Source organism: Triplophysa rosa, linkage group LG4 (assembly GCF_024868665.1).
Source record: "Triplophysa rosa linkage group LG4, Trosa_1v2, whole genome shotgun sequence".
NCBI lineage: Eukaryota > Metazoa > Chordata > Actinopteri > Cypriniformes > Nemacheilidae > Triplophysa > Triplophysa rosa.
Genome location: NC_079893.1, coordinates 26166883 through 26186709, shown reverse-complemented (window position 1 = coordinate 26186709; position 19827 = coordinate 26166883). Strand labels below are relative to the sequence as shown.

Sequence of the window (19827 nt, the reverse complement as noted above, 5' to 3'; positions counted from 1 at the left end):
ACTTTCTCAATATTTCGATTTTTTGCACCCTCAGATTCCAGAGTTTCAAATAGCTGTATCTCAGCCAAATATTGTTCTATCCTAACAGTCAATGTAAAGCTTATTTACATCCGCTTTCAGATGATGGATAAATCATCATTTTAAAAAATTCACCCTTATGTTTTGTGGTCCAGGGTCACGCAGGGTATAGCACCTTCACACATTTATAACGGACACTGATGTAGACACACCTCTCATCAACATGACAAAATTAAATAATAAAAAGGAGCAAGGCAAATGAATGAATGAAAAAATGTTAAAATGATTCTCTGTGGTTGACTGCATGGCAAGGATGTGACACCAACGTTATGTTGAAAAGATACCCACACTATTCCTTTAAAATCACAGTCTTTCCAATCAATCAGTCCGTCAGTCAGCTGGTTTTGATCGGTGGTAGGGAGCTCTGTTAAGTGCGTGTGGTTGGTAGCAGTCAGCGGTCTTCTGGGGGTTCGCTATGGGACACACTGCTCATTTCAAATGGGTTTTGTGGCCACGGTCCCACTCGCACCAGCTATGAAAACCGCAAGCACTTCCAAAGAGAAGCATACACATGGAAACAATTGTTTCCTCCTCTTGGCTGATTTTAATGTCACAGCTCATTCCAAAACCAAATGTTGTATGATTCATCAGACCTATGATGAACGTAAGTGGGTAATTTGAGGATGTGACTTCACAATTTTCTTAATACTGTAATATTATTAAGTGCTGCATATTCCACACGTAAGCAAGAACATGGGTTACAAAATGAACTTAGTAAATAGAAAATTCCTAAATTTTGTCATAATGCTCCTATAGTAACGATAACATTACAAATTTGTTGAAAAGTAAATTATAAAGTTGGAAAGTTGCCAAAAACAGTTTTCACTTGCATTCAGCGTTCATTTTGGACCCTGCATGCGCATGCATACTTCAGATGGACGTGCTGCAACCGATCGTGAATTGATCTAGTTTACATGTGTTGAAACTGGCGAATGTGCAGATCTATTCGAGAGAAAGTCTGACACAGAGGCGAGAAAAGAGAAAGCGAGAGTCACGTCCCGACTGTCTGGTTGCCCTCAGCAACCAGACATGATGTCATAGGCAGTTGAACATGAACTTCAACAGGAGGGAAGTTAAGAAAAGGATGGACACTACTGGCAAGGATTACAATGAGCGAGAGAGAGAGAGAGAGAGAGAGAGAGAGAGAGAGAGAGAGAGAGAGAGAGAGAGAGAAACTTGGCAGATTTTCTTTTGCTCCTCTGATACCATCAAAGCACAACTTTACTTATTTAATCCAAAATGATCCCAGCATGTGAAAAGTTAGGTTTGTTGAACTATTTATTTTACCAAAGAAAGCAGCTTTGTAAATGAGAAGCATTGGTCTGATCTTGAAGCAGCGTGCGAGTGTTTAATACTGTGTCCACTGTACTCTAGTGGTTATTCTGAGAATTGTCTCAGCATTACTGCTGAATTCTGGGATTTAAACAGACAAGCATTGTAATGTAACTTTAAGAGAATAGTTCACCTAAAAATCAATTTCATCACCATTGTCTTTTTTCATGTGACTTTTCTTTGAATGTATTTTTTATTAATATCAGTTTCCTGTCTTGCAGTCATGGTTCCTTTGACGAGACTTTTCATGAAACACAGACACAAAATGTCCAATGAAAACTGGAAAAGGAGTCACAAAGCTAAGTATGGAAGTTTCTCACACGCCCCTCAGAAGTCTCACAAAAAACACACACACATCATTTTCTCCGCAAACCCCTGCACCTCCATTCGGATCTAGAAGACTTCAGCATTACCTAGTCTGGAGAGCTCAGTACACCGACGACAGATAAACCGATGGAAGCCCCTTCAAAGGAATGACAAACCGACTATCACCGTCTTCACAATGTGACTACCAGTGCAATTTGTTCATGCATTCACCACCCCGTATGCCGTGGTGAGAAAAGATAGTCTCTTCCCTGTCAGAACAAATTTGGAAAGATGTTGCATAATTAACTGAAATTATTAAAAGGGACATGAAATTAACCTGGATGTGTTCATCGCGGACTCCACATTGATTGGCACCGACTATGGGTCACACGTGTGATTGGATAGGCAGGACTCAACAGGACTCGTCTAATTGGCTCAGCCCATTTTCAGTATGGATTTGCTGACATTGGCGATGATATTGGCGATGCCTTCCAGTGCAGCGTGGGCTCGATATCCTCTCCCTGTTGACCTGCTGACAAGCAATGGACTGCAAGTAAAATAACACTAAACGTGCAATTTACCTAAACATATGCACTATTGATTTAATCAATAATAAGGGATAACAGATTGGAATGTGGAGTCGAAATAGTTTTTCTGAGGTTAACCAGACTGGCTCAGACACACACACACCGATAACATGCAAGCACACTTCAATTACAGCACACGTCAGAATCATATTGATACACAAAACAAACTCATATCACATCTGCATCACACAGAGAACTTCTGGTCTTAAGACAGTATCATTGATAAACTATGATTTTCTTATCCGTCTTGCTGTCTTGTTTTCTAGTTGAAACATCCTGAGACAAGATAAAGCTATACTAATAAATTTAAGCAGCTGTTTATCTGGAGTACATTTTATAAAACTAAAATAACTATTTTAAGCACAATTTCTTTTTAAAACAAGAAAAGAAATGCCAGTGGGGTAGAATAAGAGACATAATTCATGTCATATATATATATATGTTGTTTTTTGTAAAACAAGACAGAAATACAGATACAGAAAATGCAGTGAATGGGAAGGGTCGAGCACAAGGGATTGTTGTTTTGGGCTGAAACCTTAGTGCAGCTTGGGACTCAAGAAATACAACTTTTCAGTATGTAGTGTTTATGAATTCAAAGGCCAGTGATTTGAGTCATAAAATCTAGAGATAACCCTGTAAGGGTTTAAGCACATCTTTTGCTGGCAAGTATATCACCATCATTCAGTCTGAGTGCTTGTGCATCCACATATACACGTATACCGTATACAGTAGGCCGTGCACACAAGGGTTGCTTCTGTTTTCTTAGATTAGGTTTGGTTTTGCAGTACATTTTTGAATGAACCTCACACGACGTCATGAAAAGGTTTTATTTCACCCTAAAATTAAAAGAAAAAAAAAAAATTTGCATAAAGAAAATGAAGCCTCTGAAAACATTTTTGCATTGTGATATTTTCATAACAAAACAATCGTCATTTTCCATACTGTGGACAAAACGATGAAAGAATTCTGCAAAATAAAGTGTCTAGATAAATAAAGATAATGAGAATTTGAAGTGGAAATGTGTCACAAAAATAATGTTGCAATGCAAACTTTACGATCTCAAAGATAGGCTGGACTGAATTTTTATTTTGGGGCGAGATGTGATCTGGACATGATTCTGTGAGATTCACCCTTCTGTTTGTTTTCTGGTTTTTGTGCGCATTTAGTTTTCACAGCATGATTCCGGCATATCGAACTGCACCTGCAACTGTGCTTTCCAACGTGTGTTTGTTTGTAGAATAACAGGATTAAGTTCACATTTATCACTAAACTCTCCTTCAACTAGAATGTAACTAACAAATGGACAATCTCTTCATGCTTCCGGATTTTGCGGTCATTCGACAGTGCTGTACCCTTCCGACCGATCACACTCTCCATCTTCACACAGCTTATTCTTATCATCAAACATCACTTTCTCTTCACATCTCGCCTTTATTCACTACACCAGTACAGCTTATATAAGACAATCTACCAACGGCTGCATTTTCATTTTAGCCCACAAGCATAAACTAAGGAACTTACAGTACATACACAAACATTGCACTATGACACATGCCCACACCCTTAAAGGACAAAGGGAAACCTTTAAGAGCAACTCCTCTGCCAACTTCAGACTCGCCCCCTGTTTAAGGTACAGTGTATTCCCTATTGAGAAGAACAAAAATGTCCACCAACCACTGACTTCACTAAATAACTGGACTGCCTGGCTGTCAATCACATGTCAGGGACTCTGATTGGCTGAGAGCGGCTCGCCGCTGGTCCCTCAGTAGCTTGTGGAAAAAGCGACGCTATTTTACTATCCACTTGAAACGCAATCAAAGTGCCTCCGTGTCCCCATTACAGTTCATGCAATTCAGGGTCTTCACTTCATTTATAAGCTACAGAATATATGTACTATAAGTATCACGGGCTTAGCAAGAAACAACGTTATAAGCATCCGCAAACATCATATTTATACAGTAGATATGTTATCCAGATCATATTGTACTCATACTGTGAGTGTGTTTGTATATATATATATGGACATATGTATAGTTCTTCAGCTGTGACATTAGCACCTATGGCAGTCTAGTTATTTTTTGACCCATCACCCGAGTCAGTGCAAATGTCATTTTACAAAACGAAATAAACGTTGCAGAACTTCCGGCATCAGGTATGTTCAAGTAGATCAAATACACCTTCCGAACAAAAACGAGAAAGAAAACAAGGAATGTTTTCTCGGTTGAAAAGTGTTGTTATTATTGAGGAAGAAAAAGATGTATATGTGGACTGAGCCGTGTGCAATGTGTTGGTAGATATCTATGTCTGTCTGAGATTTTTAAGAAAGCCAAGCAAGTGAAAAATAAAAAAAAGGTCGAAGTCTGCGAGCTCCTGGACTCTAAACACGAGGGCCACAAAAAATCCCAAGCGTTGGGGAAGTTTGTTTGTACGTTTTGTTTATCTTTTTTTAAAATGTTTTGTTTGTAAGCTTTTGTTTTTAAACTATTTTTGGGGTGGGTCGAAGGAATTTTGCGAAAAAACTGGTTCTTCTGTTACTCATTTGGGAATATCACACCAGAATGAATATTTCCTTATGACGATTTTCTTTTTGAAACCACCTCTTTTGTATTTACAAATTTTTATATTGGTTCTTGACAAAAGGCATTTTATCACAACCTAAATGTCACTTTTTTTCTATTCAGAGGCAAGATCTAGTTTTCAATTTCCTCCCAAGCAAATCATGCTTGCTCCAAATCTCAGATTCATTTAGTTGAGCATCGTGTTCAAATGTGTTCATGTGAGTAGGATTTTGTTAGATGTTCTCGTAGTTTAGAGCACACGTGGTTTGAGGTGACGGGCAGAAATGTCGGAAAATCAGTGAGCCACAGCCCCGTATCGCCCCGGAAGGACTTCCTGTATGTAAATGAGCTCCCATAGTGTTTGTGCTGTAGTGTAATAGGTGAGCATTTAAAGGTTGTCCCATTCAAAGTGCCTTTTGTTCACAGATACCATCTTGTAAATGAGAACGCCCATCTCTTCCACATCTCTTTACGCTTTCACAAGCCGTATACACAATAGTACTTCAAGAAATGGATGTGATTTTGTTCTTCTTATTGTACAATGATGGAAAAATAATTGTTTAAAAAAAAAAGGGAAAAATTGGGTCCCTTTTCCCTCTGTATCTGTCTTTAGAATCACTTATTTCTTGGCACTGTAGATGTCTAGCTCTATCTCTCTTTTCCTACTTTTGATGAAAGCGTTGAAAAAAAAATGTTGAACCTGTTCTTCTCTCGAGCAAGATGTTGTAAACTCTAATGTTATATACCTGTCTGTATGCTTCACATGTTTATATCACACACATCTCCCTCTTCAGGCAAAGGCCTTCAGCGCCGAGTAGGAACTGCCCTGTTAATGCTGATCCTGGGCCAGCGGACCCATTTAAACTGAAACCTGCAACAGGGCAGATTTTACCCAGAGGGCGATGGAGAGTGGGGTGTCTTGGGAAGGGGTGCGGTTTAGGGTACAAGATTTTCTTTTGGCGTCCGGGGCTCGTCTGTGGGTTGGGAGCACTGGACCAGAGGACGCAGATCAGCTCTGTTTTGTTTGTTTGTTTTGTATTTATTTGCATTTTTGTTTGTCATTTCGGGTTTTGCCGTTTCTTCTCTTGGACTTCATAATTAAAATACCTTATGAGACTAGGTATTTAAAGAACAAGACTGAATTTTTTCTAAACGCACCTTATATATGGATTGGTTAGGAATGAGACAAAGTGCACTTAGAAACTTTTGCCACACAAAAAAATGTAATATCATTATTGTTCCTGACAGCTACCTTTTCTTGAATCTGCATTAAATGTACATTAAATTGCCCTCATCCAAAATGTTCAATCCAAATGCATTAATTGTCCTGTAATGTATGTATAATGACACTTTTATCAGATAAACTAATTGATCTGTCATTGAAATATTCACTTCAGAATTTTGGGAAGTTGGTTTGCACCCGCATGCCATGCCGGAGTTTTAGATTACGGTTAGATTAGGTTACTGTCTTAAAATGCTGTAAGCAATGCCCTCCAAAAACATCAGCAGGTTTTCTGATTGGCTCTTTTTTATGTTTTTTATGTTTACAAGGTTTCAGAAACCACTTGTTTCTATATCTGTCAAGACTTGTGCATTTTGAAAATGGAAAGACTATATCACCTTTAAGAGTCAGAAGAACCAAAATCAGTATTATTGATCCTTTTATCAACAGCTACATCTTTAAATTCTCAATCTGCACTGCATGTAACTCTACATAAATCTAGAACTATCTAAAAAGATTCTGTTGCCGGTATGTTTTTGTTTTGTTTGTATGGGTTCAGTGAGCTGAATACCTCACTTCACATCCCACCAAATGAGAGTCCAGTGCTCCCCCCCCCCGCCCCAGAGCCGCCGGCATAATGCATGTGTTATTTACACAATCTTTTCCATTATAAAAACTAAAACGTTTGTAAAGAGCAAAACCTGATTGAATAAATGATGTTCTTGACTGTACAAACTTCATGAATGGTTTGGGTTTATTTTACGGTGAGAAATCACCACCACTTGAGTTTCTCAATAAGACTTTATTGATCCCGGGAGAGATGTTGATACTACAAATCAGATTAGCAGGTTCACGGTTTCATCAGAAATCTTGGTGGATTCCTTGTCGAGCACACAATTCACAAAGTTCTCTTGTGTGTCTGTTTATTACGTTTCTTTTGTATAACTTTCATTACGTTTTCCGCTACCGATAAAAGTACAATTTTTTACATTTTAAAATCCATTACAGAATCCCCGCCAATATTGTCTGCTGATTTTGTGTGGGCCTGCTAAAACTGTAAGTGTACAGCATTTTTTCTATGAGCGTTTAGCAAAAGAATATCAAGGAGAATGCAAAGGCATTTTGGACCCTGAACCTGCAGAAGAAACAAAAAAGTGTTCCAGTAATGCTGAAGATCTTTACTGTACTCAATACATGAACAAAAGAACCCATTATCAGCTTTACACAGATATGATTCAGGGAAATTATAATTCTGACTGCATACAATGTCTTGCAGAGTATCATCATGCTGTAACAGGTCTCTGCTTTTTAATGCAAGCAAGCTCTAGTGTGACAAAACTTGTGTTTTGCCACATAATCGTACAAGTTGGTCCTCTCATATGCAGTAAATAAAAGCCGATGAACACTCTAATCCTTAGCGTTGTTTATGACTTACATAGAAACATTTTCCTCGAATGTTGCAACAAGATAACGGAAATGGAGATATGCTTTTACGTCAGTATTTAAGTAAACCCTATTTACTTAATGAATGCACATTCATCTTACGCCGCACGATTCACCATTGCACACTATTATTATAGAAATTCCAAAGAAATCAATTCTTGGTAAATCTATAATCAAATTACTTATACCACAATTTACCTATATTTTCACCAACCGGCTCTATTCTGTTATGTAAATCTACTAAAAGTAATCTTTTTTGTTCGGGAAATTAAGAGAAATAGTGTTGCAAAGAGTGTTTCATGTTAAATGCGATGAACAAATTGTTTAAAAATTAGTTTTCATACTTCATCCCAGTACATTCAAACCAGTAATAATAATGGCTCAAGGTTATATTAATCCACATGGCATGGACTCGTTCATAAAATTACATGAATTTAGATCATGTGCAGAACAGACACATTTTGTTAGACACTCGGTGTTTAAAAACTGATATTATCTGGATTGGACTAATTTCATATTTTAATATCATCACATTCATCTGTGTGCTGGGAGAAATACAGATCTATCTCTGAATTAGAGAAATATATAAAATTAGACATATATTAATAATCATTTTCCAAAATAAAACAAACAAGCGATACTTGCTTACATCTAACCTTGCTCGTCATATCCCATAATACTACTGTGCCAGCGTTTGCTTTCAATTGTTGCTAATTTAGTGAAATATTCCCTAAGGGAACACACACGTGCAGTCACACCCCCTGCATCACGTCAGAGTGCATTCAACCCAAATACCGTCAATTCCATTGGAATTTGTTTTTTCTCAGTTTGATCGCATCCGCCCCATCCCCACCCAGTCTGCAAGTCTCCCCTCAACTTAAACTCAAAGAAATAATGGGGAAAACCGGTGTCCCAAGTAATGCAGTGCTTGTGTAGTGGAAGGGGAACGGGCAGGTGGGCTTTCCACAGATCTCATTCGTCTTCCAAATTCTGATTGATCAGGAAGTTGGCAGCCAGATTCTCGTTCTTCTCGCAAGCAAAGTACGCCTGAACCACCAGAGCTTCTGAAAACCCAAGAGCTTTTAACTGAAAGAGACAGGACACACCAGTGAAGTAGAATATTTTAAAAGGGTCATATCAAGAAAAACATTTCCAACCCTTCCCCATGCAATCCATGATCTAATTTTCGAAATAAAGAAAAAAAATCCAGTAAAAAACAAAAACGTTTTCTAACTCACCCTCTCAATAGCTTCTTTCTCCTGTTGCGTCACCTGTATATAACTGCTGGGTGCCGCCTCATCTACGATGGCACCCAGGTCAGCGAACTCCGCCCCCTCTCCGACCTCACCCTCAGCAACCGGCGTATTCAACATCTGGATGAACAGCTCCTGATGCTGGCTGATTTGCTGCCGTCACCAAACATGATCAGAAAGTGAGTTACAATATTACACCACGATCAAACACATCCTTCTACCTTTTTAAACATTATCATGGAGGCATCAAGTACCTGCAGTAGTTCTGGGTTTTCCTGACCCAGCTGCTGCAGGAGGGCCGAGAGCAGGGATGGGTTCTGCTGGATCACCTGCCTCATGCTCTGAAACTGTGGTTGAGAACGCAGGAACTCCAGCGGGTTCTCACCTAACAGAACATTTGATACAAATCTGTCTTTAAAGGAAATACTGAAGTCTTTTCTAGAACACAGAAGTAAATAAAACACTGGGTCCTTTAAAGAGATAATAAAGCAACAATGGACATCAAGAACGTGGCTCCAAAGGGTTCTTACCTTCTGTGGATGGGGTGTCGGTGGGAAGCTGGGCTGGGGCAGGGTTGGTCTCCTGTACAGGGACTGATGGAATTCCCTAAAGCCGATGACATCAAATTACATTCAGATTCATACACATTATCTCATCATTTAAAGATCTAATCATGCTGGGATCATTTATAAACCAATATTCCAGATAATAAAAAAAACATGAAAATAACACATTTATGCCGGCTAATAAGATGACAGACTTCCCACAATTCTCTGTGGTTGCACGAAAGAGATAAAACACAGTAATCTAAAGTCAGCGGCAAAATAAGAGTCACTCACATTGAGTAGATACTCGACAGCACGGTGTGGGTTATTATAACTGGCCTTAAGCGCGGCCACGACTTTCTCTCTCTCGTAGCCCATAGACATGATATTTGTGAGCATGACATCATACTCCTGACCCGTCACTGCAAAACACACACACAGCGTGTGAACGTCTGCGAACACAACAGACTGACACAGACTGGCATTTCTAACATCTGTTTTGGGACTGGCTGCAGCTTTGATAATATTGTTCAAATATTTTGAGATGGTTAATATGAAAATATGTTAAAAAGGTCTTCTTTGCTCCCACCTAATGTTGACGATGCATCTTCCCCATCAGCCACAGAGCTCGTACCACTGCGAAACAAACACGCAACACAGATAATAATAAATATCATCATATCATCAACAGAAGATCAAATATCATCATTTGTCATAAATGAATTATTGCAAAGAAAATGTGACACTGAAGTAATACACTCAAAACAGAAAAATATTCTAAACATAAAAAAAACTCTCAAATCTGAGTCACATTCAAAGTTGTTGTAAACAGCTTATATACAAAATCTATTCGATAGTGATGAAGTAGCTGACCGCACATCTCCTGAATTATTTATAGAGGTCTATCAACAAACAACAATGTGTAAATAAAGTAGAATTAATCATTTCTCTGTCGCATTTACAAACGTCATACCTCCCAGCCCCAATAGTAAATCATATTTTTATATCATTAAATCATACTTTTAAACAGACGGATTCATGGTTGAGGCTCACCGTTCAGGACTCTGTGTTGGGGACACGGAGGCAGGGGGGTCATCCGAGATGTCATCTTTAGGAATTGGAATAGCAGCAGGGGCCGGAGTGGGAGGTGGAGAGGAAGAGGAGGGAGGAGAGGAAGAGGAAGAGGAGGGAGGAGAGGCAGATTTGGGTGGATCTGAGGGTGGGGCGGGTGGTGCTGATGAAGACTTCGTCTAGAAACAAACAAAGTGAAATATGAGTAATGGATTCCTATGTGTCATTTCTAACGCTGATGGTTAATGGGTAAAACGGAGGTATGTGTTTGTTTTTATTCTTTCAAGTCTTCATTTTCGTCTAAACAAACACTGATTATTTCAAAATATTGTCTGTTTAAGCATCCCTAAGCACTGTCATAACATTGGATCATCCAATGGCAGGACTCACCTTTGACACCATCACCACCACAAAGTTCTTCTCATCGATTTTGTACTCTTTGATGGGCGTGTCATCCTGCAGGATCTTCCCGGCGTAGATAAGCTTCTGTCCTGCCACTGGAAAACTGTCTCTCCCCTTCTCAGCCTCAATCTTTTCTTTTAACGCCTTCACCTGAGCCAACAAAACAAATAAAAAGGGAAATCTTCAGAGAGGAACGTATCCAATAATGACATGCATTTATCTACTTAAACTGTACACTACATACATAGGGCATGCGTTAATTTTAAAATATTATCTATCCATTACGCTGGCTTGCTCATGCTTAACACGCCCAGTTGATCCCAAATGACCCATAAACGAATAAAAGCCCATCGTCTTCTTTATTCGCTCGAAAAAATGCGACTGTCAAAAGTACCCCTCTTCACATGCCGTTACCGTATGTAAACGAGGGTGAATGAACACGTAAATAGTAAATACCGTTTGATCATCGTCGATGTCTATTTGAATGGTCTGCTGCTGCAACGTCTTCAGTGTGATCTGCATGACTGCGCTGTTTTTTCGCCTTTCTTTCTGAATCTGGGCCTTTGCGGACTTTTAAATCCTCAAACAACGTGTCCTTTCTGAAGCGATAAGGCAGATTATATGCGTTTAGAGAAGTAGCTCCTTTGCTAACAAGCTAAAAACAGCTGTCAGGTGCGCTTAGACATCTTCTTCCGTGGTGCTTCGGAGAGTGCGGCGGAGCGGAGGAAGAGGTTTTTCAAACACTGACATCCTTTGGTGGTGAGTGGAATAGCAGTTTGTATAAGCGTTTAAACCAGTGTTAAAGCAATAGTTTACCCCCCCAAAATTAATCTTGTTATTTTCTCACGATTATGATCCAAATCCATATGCTGTTGTCGTTTTTACACTGACTTTGAAAGAGTGTCGTGGGCGCCGCCGCCATATTGGGGAGGGCAAGAGTTCTCAAATGCGAGCGGGGGTTGACAGGTGAGTTTTCACAATACTGTAAGACTGACAATACAAAAAAGAATGAACAAGCAGATAAAGACATAACGTTCTTGTACTCAACATATATCACAAACCATTGATATTCGGTTGAGAAGTATAAATGTGTCTTTTCATTCAGAAACACAGCAGCTCTCCTTCATTTTTGTTTGGCGTTTTAGCAACATAAAAAATATTCACGGAAAGTTATTTTTAAAACGTACTTTGCCCTTTTTTATGTATGCTCATCCTAGGCGTTACATCGCAAAGAAAACTACATTACCCACAATCCACCGATCCGCGTACTTCCGGTCCAAGAGTTTGTAAACAATGAAAGGAGAGATGGAGTCGTCAAGAGGTCTCACCTAAAAATATTACCTCATTTAATATCTAGGCCATAATAAATACATGTTACACGTCACGCATGCGCGCACATATGCAGTTATTCAAACAGTCGGCAAAAATACATTTGCAAGGACTTTTAAAAACATACATTTGTGTGTGAAAACAGGACAGCTGGCGTCTGTTTTTCTACAAACCAGACCGATATCAGACAAAGCGTGCTGCAAAGACAAAGAGGACGACCTGTGAGGAAACCCACCCGAACACACGCCTGTTAAAGAACATACAGAGGTGAATTTGGAGGGGTTGTTGTGAAGGGTAAGCTCAATGGGGAACTGTCTGTCTTCTCAAGGCGCCGATGATCTGTCCCTGCTGAACGAGTCCGAGGGGGCGAGTCTGCCCGGAGAGCCTCCGCCGCCCTACCAGGTGCGATCCTAAACACTGACACATTGGCATAATGATAATGTCCGACACACATCAGCTGTTGACAGAAATCAATATTTTTTGTTGCCTTATTTGGTCGACTTGTAGAGTGTAATTACTTTGTATGTGATCTTAATTTGAAAGGGAAAAGTTTGTTTTATTCAATTGCAACCTTTTACCTACCTGTATAGACATTTGACCCATTGGGTCTAGTCTTCTTAGATTTGTATCAATTGTGATGTTGACATTTGTTTCACAATTCAAGTGAAACCCTGAATGACTGTGCTTCAAACCGTCCACGTGTCTGGCAACCTGAACTTGTCTTTGAATTATACTGCCTCAAAGACGACACTTGTTTCGTTTGTTATAAACCCTCCTGTGCTGTCTAACCACATGTGGGCTTTGTTAATTATTTGATCAAACGTTTTTGTGGCCCCCAGGAGCGAGTGCAGGTGCCAGTGTACCATCCAACGCCCAGTCAGACCCGGTTGGCCACCCAGCTAACCGAGGAGGAACAGGTCCGTATCGCTCAGCGGATCGGGCTCATTCAACACCTGCCTCGTGGCATCTTCGACCCGGGCTCAGAACCTTCTGAAAAGAAGATTAAAGAGTGAGTGATGTCGAAACTCAAAACAGTGGTCAACTTTGCATTTTATTTGCATTGACAGAGTAAATAGGGTCATGGTTGATTTCTTATTCACTTTCAACTTTCCAAACTGCTTTTTTGTGTTTCTTTAGCTGTGCTAAAAACTCTTGTTAATTTCTCCTAGGTGTGTAATCTGCATGATGGACTTTGAATACGGCGACCCAATCCGGTTCCTCCCCTGCATGCACATCTATCACGTCGACTGCATTGATGCCTGGCTGATGCGCTCCTTCACCTGCCCTTCCTGTATGGAGCCTGTCGATGCTGCTCTGCTGGCTTCCTACGAGACAAATTGAGAGTGTCTGCGCAAACCGAGGGTCACGCAGCCGAGTCACATCAGCCAAAAGCCTTGAACTGCTGAGAGAACTTGTATAGATAAATAAAGGTGTGTGTACTCAGACTGTAAAAACAGGATCCAGTGTTAAAACCGAGAGACCCTGGTAGGGGGTTTAAAAACCTTTTACTTGCATGTCAAAGCGTGATTGATGTGAAAATGAAGTTTGGCGAGGTGGAAACCACCTATGCATCTCTAATGAAGATAGTCTTTCAAAGGACACATTTGGGATTAAATGATTTCATTGTGTATTTTTTTCTTCAACCAAATGTGCAATACGTTCAAGAGGGACTCGCACCTCTCTCATTGGATGTGAAACTCACCCCTCACCTAAATTTTGCCAATGAGGTTATTCCTTACTGAACTTTGTGAGTCTAATGGGTGGGGTTTTAATTTCAGTTGGCTTTGAATGTGCCTTTGATGGCTGAGCATTAAAATGCTGAAAACCTTAATGAAATGGAAAAAAAGAATGAAAATACCTAATTTATATAAGAACATAATCACGCATTTGCTGCGATTTTTCTTTTCTGTACACTTGTCTAAATAGCTTCCCAACATTTTGACACTGTCTCGTGATGTTATATTGTGTTTAGTTGTGATAAGATTGGTCGGCTGCTGTTTACCGGGTTCTGGGGTGTAAAGTTGCCTTTATACAGTGGTTTTGAAAGCTTTTTACTCAGTTGCTGTTGCAGTATATGTCAGATCCTGTATGTCTCTCTACTTTATGGTTAGAATTGTGTTTACTAAAGTTTTCCTTATTTAATGGGTTTTTTTTGTCTTGGAAGAGGAATAGTAATGATATAATCACCAATCGTTGTGCACCTTTTCAAATTCTGTCCACTGTATATTCGGTGGACGTTTTACAGTAATTCCTAGTGTTCCTATATATCCTTCATGCAAAAAAATGTTGTTATGGAAAAAACAGAAAGCAAAATCGGTGAACGCTTCTGTCAGTTATGGTTATGCCTGTCCATCATAATCTGAACTCCTTGTGCTAAAAAGCAAGATTTTCACCTTCATTGTTTTGTTTGTGTAGTCTCAGAGATGCTCAGTCGGGTTAATCGTTTGGGACTGATTTATGTTTAGCCAGGAAATATTTTTGCACAATGCTATATTCTACTCAAGTATATGGTTTCCCGGTGTATTAATATCCTGAAATCATCCTAGAAAGTAAACCGCTCTTAGATTTAATTATGGATAAGTTATTCTTTCTCCAGTGATATATTATTGAATCCAATTTGAGATGTAGCTCCACCACACGTAAACTCTTGTGAAGTACAATCATGACGGCGTTTGTTATATTTCGTTTAAAATTGAAATTCATTTCAAGTTGCTTGTTGGTGCCATATAAATGTAGGTTTGCCAAAAAAAGAAAAAAATGCAGAGTTTGCAGAATTCCTCTGTCACCGTTTGTACTATTCAAATTCTCTGTTTCGTCTGTGTGCAACAATGGCACAATAATCGGATTATAACACAATAAATGTTGCCAAATCCTTTCCGATCTTCCAGTCTGGTGTTTTCTGCCTTTCACACGACATTTCAACTTTCCTAATTATCACTTGTCCAAAATATGATCATTACAATATTTACATTATCGACAAATAATGAAACAATTATAATATCGAACACTTCTGGAATATTCGTACTCGGTGGAAGTAGTTGGTACAACCCGGCTGAGTCATCGAGTATAATCGGCACACTTCCGGTCGTAACTGCGTGCTCTATGGCGTCCATTTTGGATCTTGACATTCGCCGAATCAGCGGGTCTTCTCTCCTACTGAAGAGCCAAAATGGCGGATTGTGGGACTGTCGCGTTTGTACACTCCAGCTGAGTTGAGCTCAAGATGGCAGCCTCGGTGGAAGACGAGTTTGAAGATGCACCTGATGTGGAGCCTTTAGAGCCGACATTAAAGAATATTATAGAGCAGAAATCTCTCAAATGGATCTTTGTGGGGGGTAAAGGTGGCGTTGGGAAGACCACGTGCAGGTTGGTGAATGAACGCTCGCGTTTTACAGAAGAGAGACTGTTAGCTGTCAGTGCTGCTTCAGCTAACGTTAACTTCCCTTGTGAAAATGAAAACGGATTTATTAAAATAAGTGTAATAACAATGTTTTATGGCGGTTTAATTACAAAATGATGGTTAAGCTATGTTTGCTATAGTGAGACCATGATCACTTTTTGGTTGTTTTGATTTTTACTACAAATAATATCTATGGTTACTATACTTTTAAATGGCTCTTTCATTAGAAAATGAGCTGTTGTTTTACTTTATTAACCATTTTTTGTTTTGTTATTGGTAAAAAACATAGTAACCACAAATGTACCATGTTCTTACTACATTAGCTATATTTGTTTTTAACTATGGTACAAATGGTAATCAATTTGCAAAAAATCTTCACAACAGTTTAACTAAACCATTAAAACCTATTTTATAGTTTATCAAACCTCAATACCACGTTTAATTTTGCGTATGGTTTTGTCAACCTCTTTGTAACATTATAGTTAGTCTAAGTTATACATTTGACATGTGTGATCTGTCTGATCATTTTTCTGTATATGTGTGATGTTTAATTGCTGTCTGTCTCTTTTTGTGTCACAGCTGCAGTCTGGCGGTTCAGTTAGCAGCGGTGAGAGAGAGCGTCCTTATCATATCCACAGATCCTGCTCATAACATCTCTGATGCCTTCGATCAGAAGTTCTCCAAGGTTCCCACTAAAGTCAAAGGCTACGACAACCTCTTTGCCATGGTGCGTTATCATCATCAGCAGGCGTCTACTAGCTAAATGTGTTTGTACTGAATCTGGATTGTGCGTTTTTCTCTGAATTAAATATTATAAATTTAGAGGGCGTGAAATACTCTGATTTCTTACAATGAATGGCCATTTGTTCAGTTCTTACTGAGGAACATTGTTCAACGATCATTCATCAGAATTTCATTGTGAACTGTAACGTTCAGTGGGTCTTCTGTTAATAAAGCTGAATAATCTGTTTTTGGCAGTTTTGTTTAAAGGTAATTAAATGCATGGAAAGATCTGATTAGATCTGTTTTTCTCTCTGTAGGAGATCGACCCCAGTCTGGGTGTGGCGGAGCTGCCCGATGAGTTCTTTGAGGAGGATAACATGCTCAGTATGGGAAAGAAAATGATGCAGGAGGCCATGAGTGCCTTCCCTGGCATCGATGAGGCAATGAGCTATGCAGAGGTCATGAGGTCAGACTTCCACAGCATTATATGGGAATGTATGGTTGTCAGTTGTCATTTATTAGAATGGCTGCATTCATGCTTTAAGAATTATTTTGATTTTTTTTTCTACAGATGCCTTGTTTACCAGATATGCTTAATTGCTTTGGGTGGTCACTGCTAAACTTATTTCCCATTTCTTGGTACATTCTTAGGTCGTTCACTTCTCAAGATTGTTGGTAGTTTGTTTGTTTTTAGGCAGATGGACAATTTTTTTTTACAGAAGCACCAATCAGCACTCGAGTCACTTACTTGGTCTGCTTTGAAAACTTCATTGCAATTTATTTAAATAAATTGGAATTTTTTATTTAAAATGGAATTTTTATTTCAAGGACTGTAATGGAGAAAGAAATCCTCTTAATGCAGTTCCCCTGTCCACCACTAGAGAGAGTAGAACTTTAATTTCATAGAACTCAATGATTGGAGATCACTTGTTTATACCAGTCTGTCTTGTGTTTCTTCTTTAGATTAGTGAAAGGCATGAATTTTTCAGTTGTGGTGTTTGACACGGCCCCCACGGGACACACACTACGCCTGCTCAACTTCCCCACCATTGTGGAACGAGGTCTCGGCCGCCTAATGCGGATCAAGAACCAGATCAGCCCCTTCATCTCACAGGTATTGCATTACTAGAAATAGAGTAGACACAAATGGAAAAAATCGGATTCTGTGAAACACGTTTATTTTGCTTGCATTGAGTTTAATATTACATTTAACTGTAGTTCTGTCTAACCGTCTCAGATGTGTAACATGTTGGGCCTGGGAGACATGAATGCAGATCAGCTGGCGTCTAAACTGGAAGAGACGTTGCCTGTTATCCGCTCAGTCAGCGAGCAGTTTAAGGACCCGGTGAGTGTCGCACCATGGTCGCGGTGGTCGGTTTTATTCTGGGATACTTGAACTAACCACCAGGACCCACTTTCTGTTGCGTACAGGAGCAGACGACGTTCATCTGTGTGTGCATTGCGGAGTTTCTGTCTCTGTACGAGACGGAGCGTTTGATTCAAGAGCTGGCCAAGTGTCGCATCGACACGCACAATATTATCGTCAACCAGTTGGTTTTTCCTGAGGCAGAGCGGCCCTGCAAAATGTGCGAGGCCCGACACAAGATTCAGTCCAAGTACCTGGACCAGGTGTGTAAGATTTCAGTCTTCTTTTGTGATTGACTAATTTAGTTTAGACTTGAAGATTTACCATAAGCTCAGTTTAATAAGAAAATCTTGTTTCTTTAACCTCTATTCCTGTTTTCATTTCCTGTCTCCTTTCCCAGATGGAGGATTTATACGAAGATTTCCACATTGTAAAGTTGCCCCTGCTGCCCCACGAGGTTCGAGGAGCGGATAAGGTCAACACCTTCTCCAAGCAGTTGCTGGAACCCTACAACCCCCCCAAGAAGTGACTTAAACGATAACCACAACACGATCCAACACACCATCACATTTCTCCTGCTGTTCTCTGATGCATATTGATGTTCTTCATTGTTCCGGTCACCTTCACATATAGAAACGCCCTATGAATGTTTGATTTCTGACTGGTGACGGTCTACCTTCATTTCCTCATCACATCGTCTCTGTGCTCTCTTGCTCAGTTTTTTTTTTTTGGTCATATAATTGATATCATTATTTGATCTGTAAAGAATGTCGGCCCAGAGTTAAGCAGGGCTCAATTACAAACAAAGTCTTGATGGTATGTTGCTTTGTGGTGATGGTATTTGTGGTGTAGGCGCATAAGAATACCATTCCTGGTCCAAATTGATATCAGCACCGGAATGTACATCTGAACTCTTGATTTATCCAGTTTTGCCCTCCGTTAAACAGGTTTTGGACCAGTCTAAACTGGTGACTGGTTCAGCTTAACGTGACATGTTCAGACACTGATATTTCAGAGTCTAGTCTTTATTGTTCAGAATTGCTGTTAGTGGTGTAGACTGGGTCCAAACCTATAGGGAGATACACTGTCTTCAAGAGATGTTATGAAAATATATGACATTTGGTCAACCTCTGTTTGCAGTGAACAAAACTGCATGGACTTTGTACAAAGATTGTGATTCAGTTTATCTAATTTAATTTCTACAGTTAGTTAAAGTGATGTATTTATGTAGACTTGTAATGATTAAGAAATTATGTTCAGATCTTGAATTACATTTTATTTGAAAGAAGTATCTTGTTTATCAGCACAGCACATACAATATGAAAACTTGTTTCAGTCTCTCTCTTCTTACCTTTGGCGCTGCTCCTGCTGTCTTTTGGTAGTTTTGTCCGCATGAGTCAGGAAACCCACTTGAAAAAACACTGCAGCCTGTCAGCCAAGACGACAATTCACAACACTACCACACTACTCATATGTTTTCCTGCTTTTATTATCCTGTGCTTCCTTCTTGGTACCTAAAAACTAGGATAAAAAGAAAGTCAAAAACCAGACAAATATCGGACAGAGGGATTTGAATATTTTTCTTAAAAGTTTTCTCTTTTCTTAATCTGTGAAAACAAGCTTCTTATTTCTCGTGTAACTTGTTAATGCCTTTTTCAAATTTGGCTTCTTTTTGTGGGAGCACATTATGTTTCGAAGCAAAACTCAAATAAACGTATTCCCATCTACTGCAGCAATGTCAGAGGTGTTTGCAGTCAGTTGTCCTAAAGTATAATACAAATATATGATGTGCATATTTTTATGTTAATCCAAAATATTTTTGCAATGTGTATAAAGAACCATGCTTCGAAATTATTGAAAATTATTAATTATAATTATTTAACACGTGCTTGATTTTGCTAAAAAAGCTTAAAACATTGTTTTCTTACACACAGGTCGTTTCACTTGAGAAGATATTTATTAAACCCAATATTATGGACAATAAAAAAATCTGTATTTATTTTAACAACACGTCTATGACAGGGCGAGTGAATTATGAGAGGTGAACTATTCCTTTAAATCAGTCACGACTTCTTTAATTCCAATTTAAATTTACTTTTCCTTATTTTGCTGAAATCTAAAGTGACCAGAGCCTCAGTTGGGCACCTTTCACCTTTTCACCCTTAAGAACCTGATGAATGGTTTATTTCGCTTCTGTTCGAAAGGTTGCACG

At 39.2% G+C, this 19827-nt stretch overlaps 4 protein-coding genes across 14 annotated transcripts in view; 3 read left to right on the top strand and 1 right to left on the bottom strand.

The window, feature by feature from the left end:
• Positions 1-2765, top strand: part of LOC130552716 (nuclear factor 1 X-type-like) — a 73418-nt gene extending 70653 nt beyond the window's left edge. For all 10 annotated transcript variants that reach the window (XM_057331217.1, XM_057331216.1, XM_057331221.1 and 7 more), the window contains one exon: positions 1632-2765. In XM_057331217.1, coding sequence (XP_057187200.1) covers positions 1632-1646 — 15 coding nt within the window. In that variant the 3' untranslated portion in view covers positions 1647-2765. The remainder of the gene's footprint in view (positions 1-1631) is intronic.
• A 4481-nt stretch (positions 2766-7246) lies between these two features.
• On the bottom strand, positions 7247-11519 carry rad23aa (RAD23 homolog A, nucleotide excision repair protein a). The gene is made up of 9 exons (XM_057331222.1): positions 11254-11519; positions 10786-10947; positions 10378-10574; positions 9914-9960; positions 9619-9746; positions 9310-9385; positions 9034-9164; positions 8765-8932; positions 7247-8612 (listed from the first exon to the last, which is right to left on the bottom strand). The coding sequence occupies exons 1-9, from the start codon at positions 11317-11319 to the stop codon at positions 8499-8501; spliced, it is 1089 nt and encodes a 362-aa protein (XP_057187205.1). The 5' UTR covers positions 11320-11519; the 3' UTR covers positions 7247-8498.
• Positions 11520-12056: 537 nt separating this feature from the next.
• Positions 12057-15000, top strand: rnf11a (ring finger protein 11a). 2 transcript variants are annotated; one of them, XM_057331229.1, is made up of 4 exons: positions 12103-12118; positions 12272-12528; positions 12966-13135; positions 13296-15000. In XM_057331229.1, exons 2-4 carry the CDS (start codon positions 12430-12432, stop codon positions 13465-13467), a joined length of 441 nt encoding a protein of 146 aa, XP_057187212.1. In that variant the 5' UTR covers positions 12103-12118; positions 12272-12429; the 3' UTR covers positions 13468-15000. The 2 variants fall into 2 exon arrangements, with proteins under 2 accessions (XP_057187211.1, XP_057187212.1); XM_057331228.1 differs by having other exon boundaries at positions 12057-12528.
• Positions 15001-15313: 313 nt separating this feature from the next.
• get3 (guided entry of tail-anchored proteins factor 3, ATPase) lies at positions 15314-19424 on the top strand. Its single transcript, XM_057331556.1, has 7 exons — positions 15314-15492; positions 16106-16253; positions 16567-16715; positions 17213-17363; positions 17487-17594; positions 17681-17878; positions 18016-19424. Exons 1-7 carry the CDS (start codon positions 15350-15352, stop codon positions 18142-18144), a joined length of 1026 nt encoding a protein of 341 aa, XP_057187539.1. The 5' UTR covers positions 15314-15349; the 3' UTR covers positions 18145-19424.
• The last annotated feature ends 403 nt before the right edge of the window (positions 19425-19827 follow it).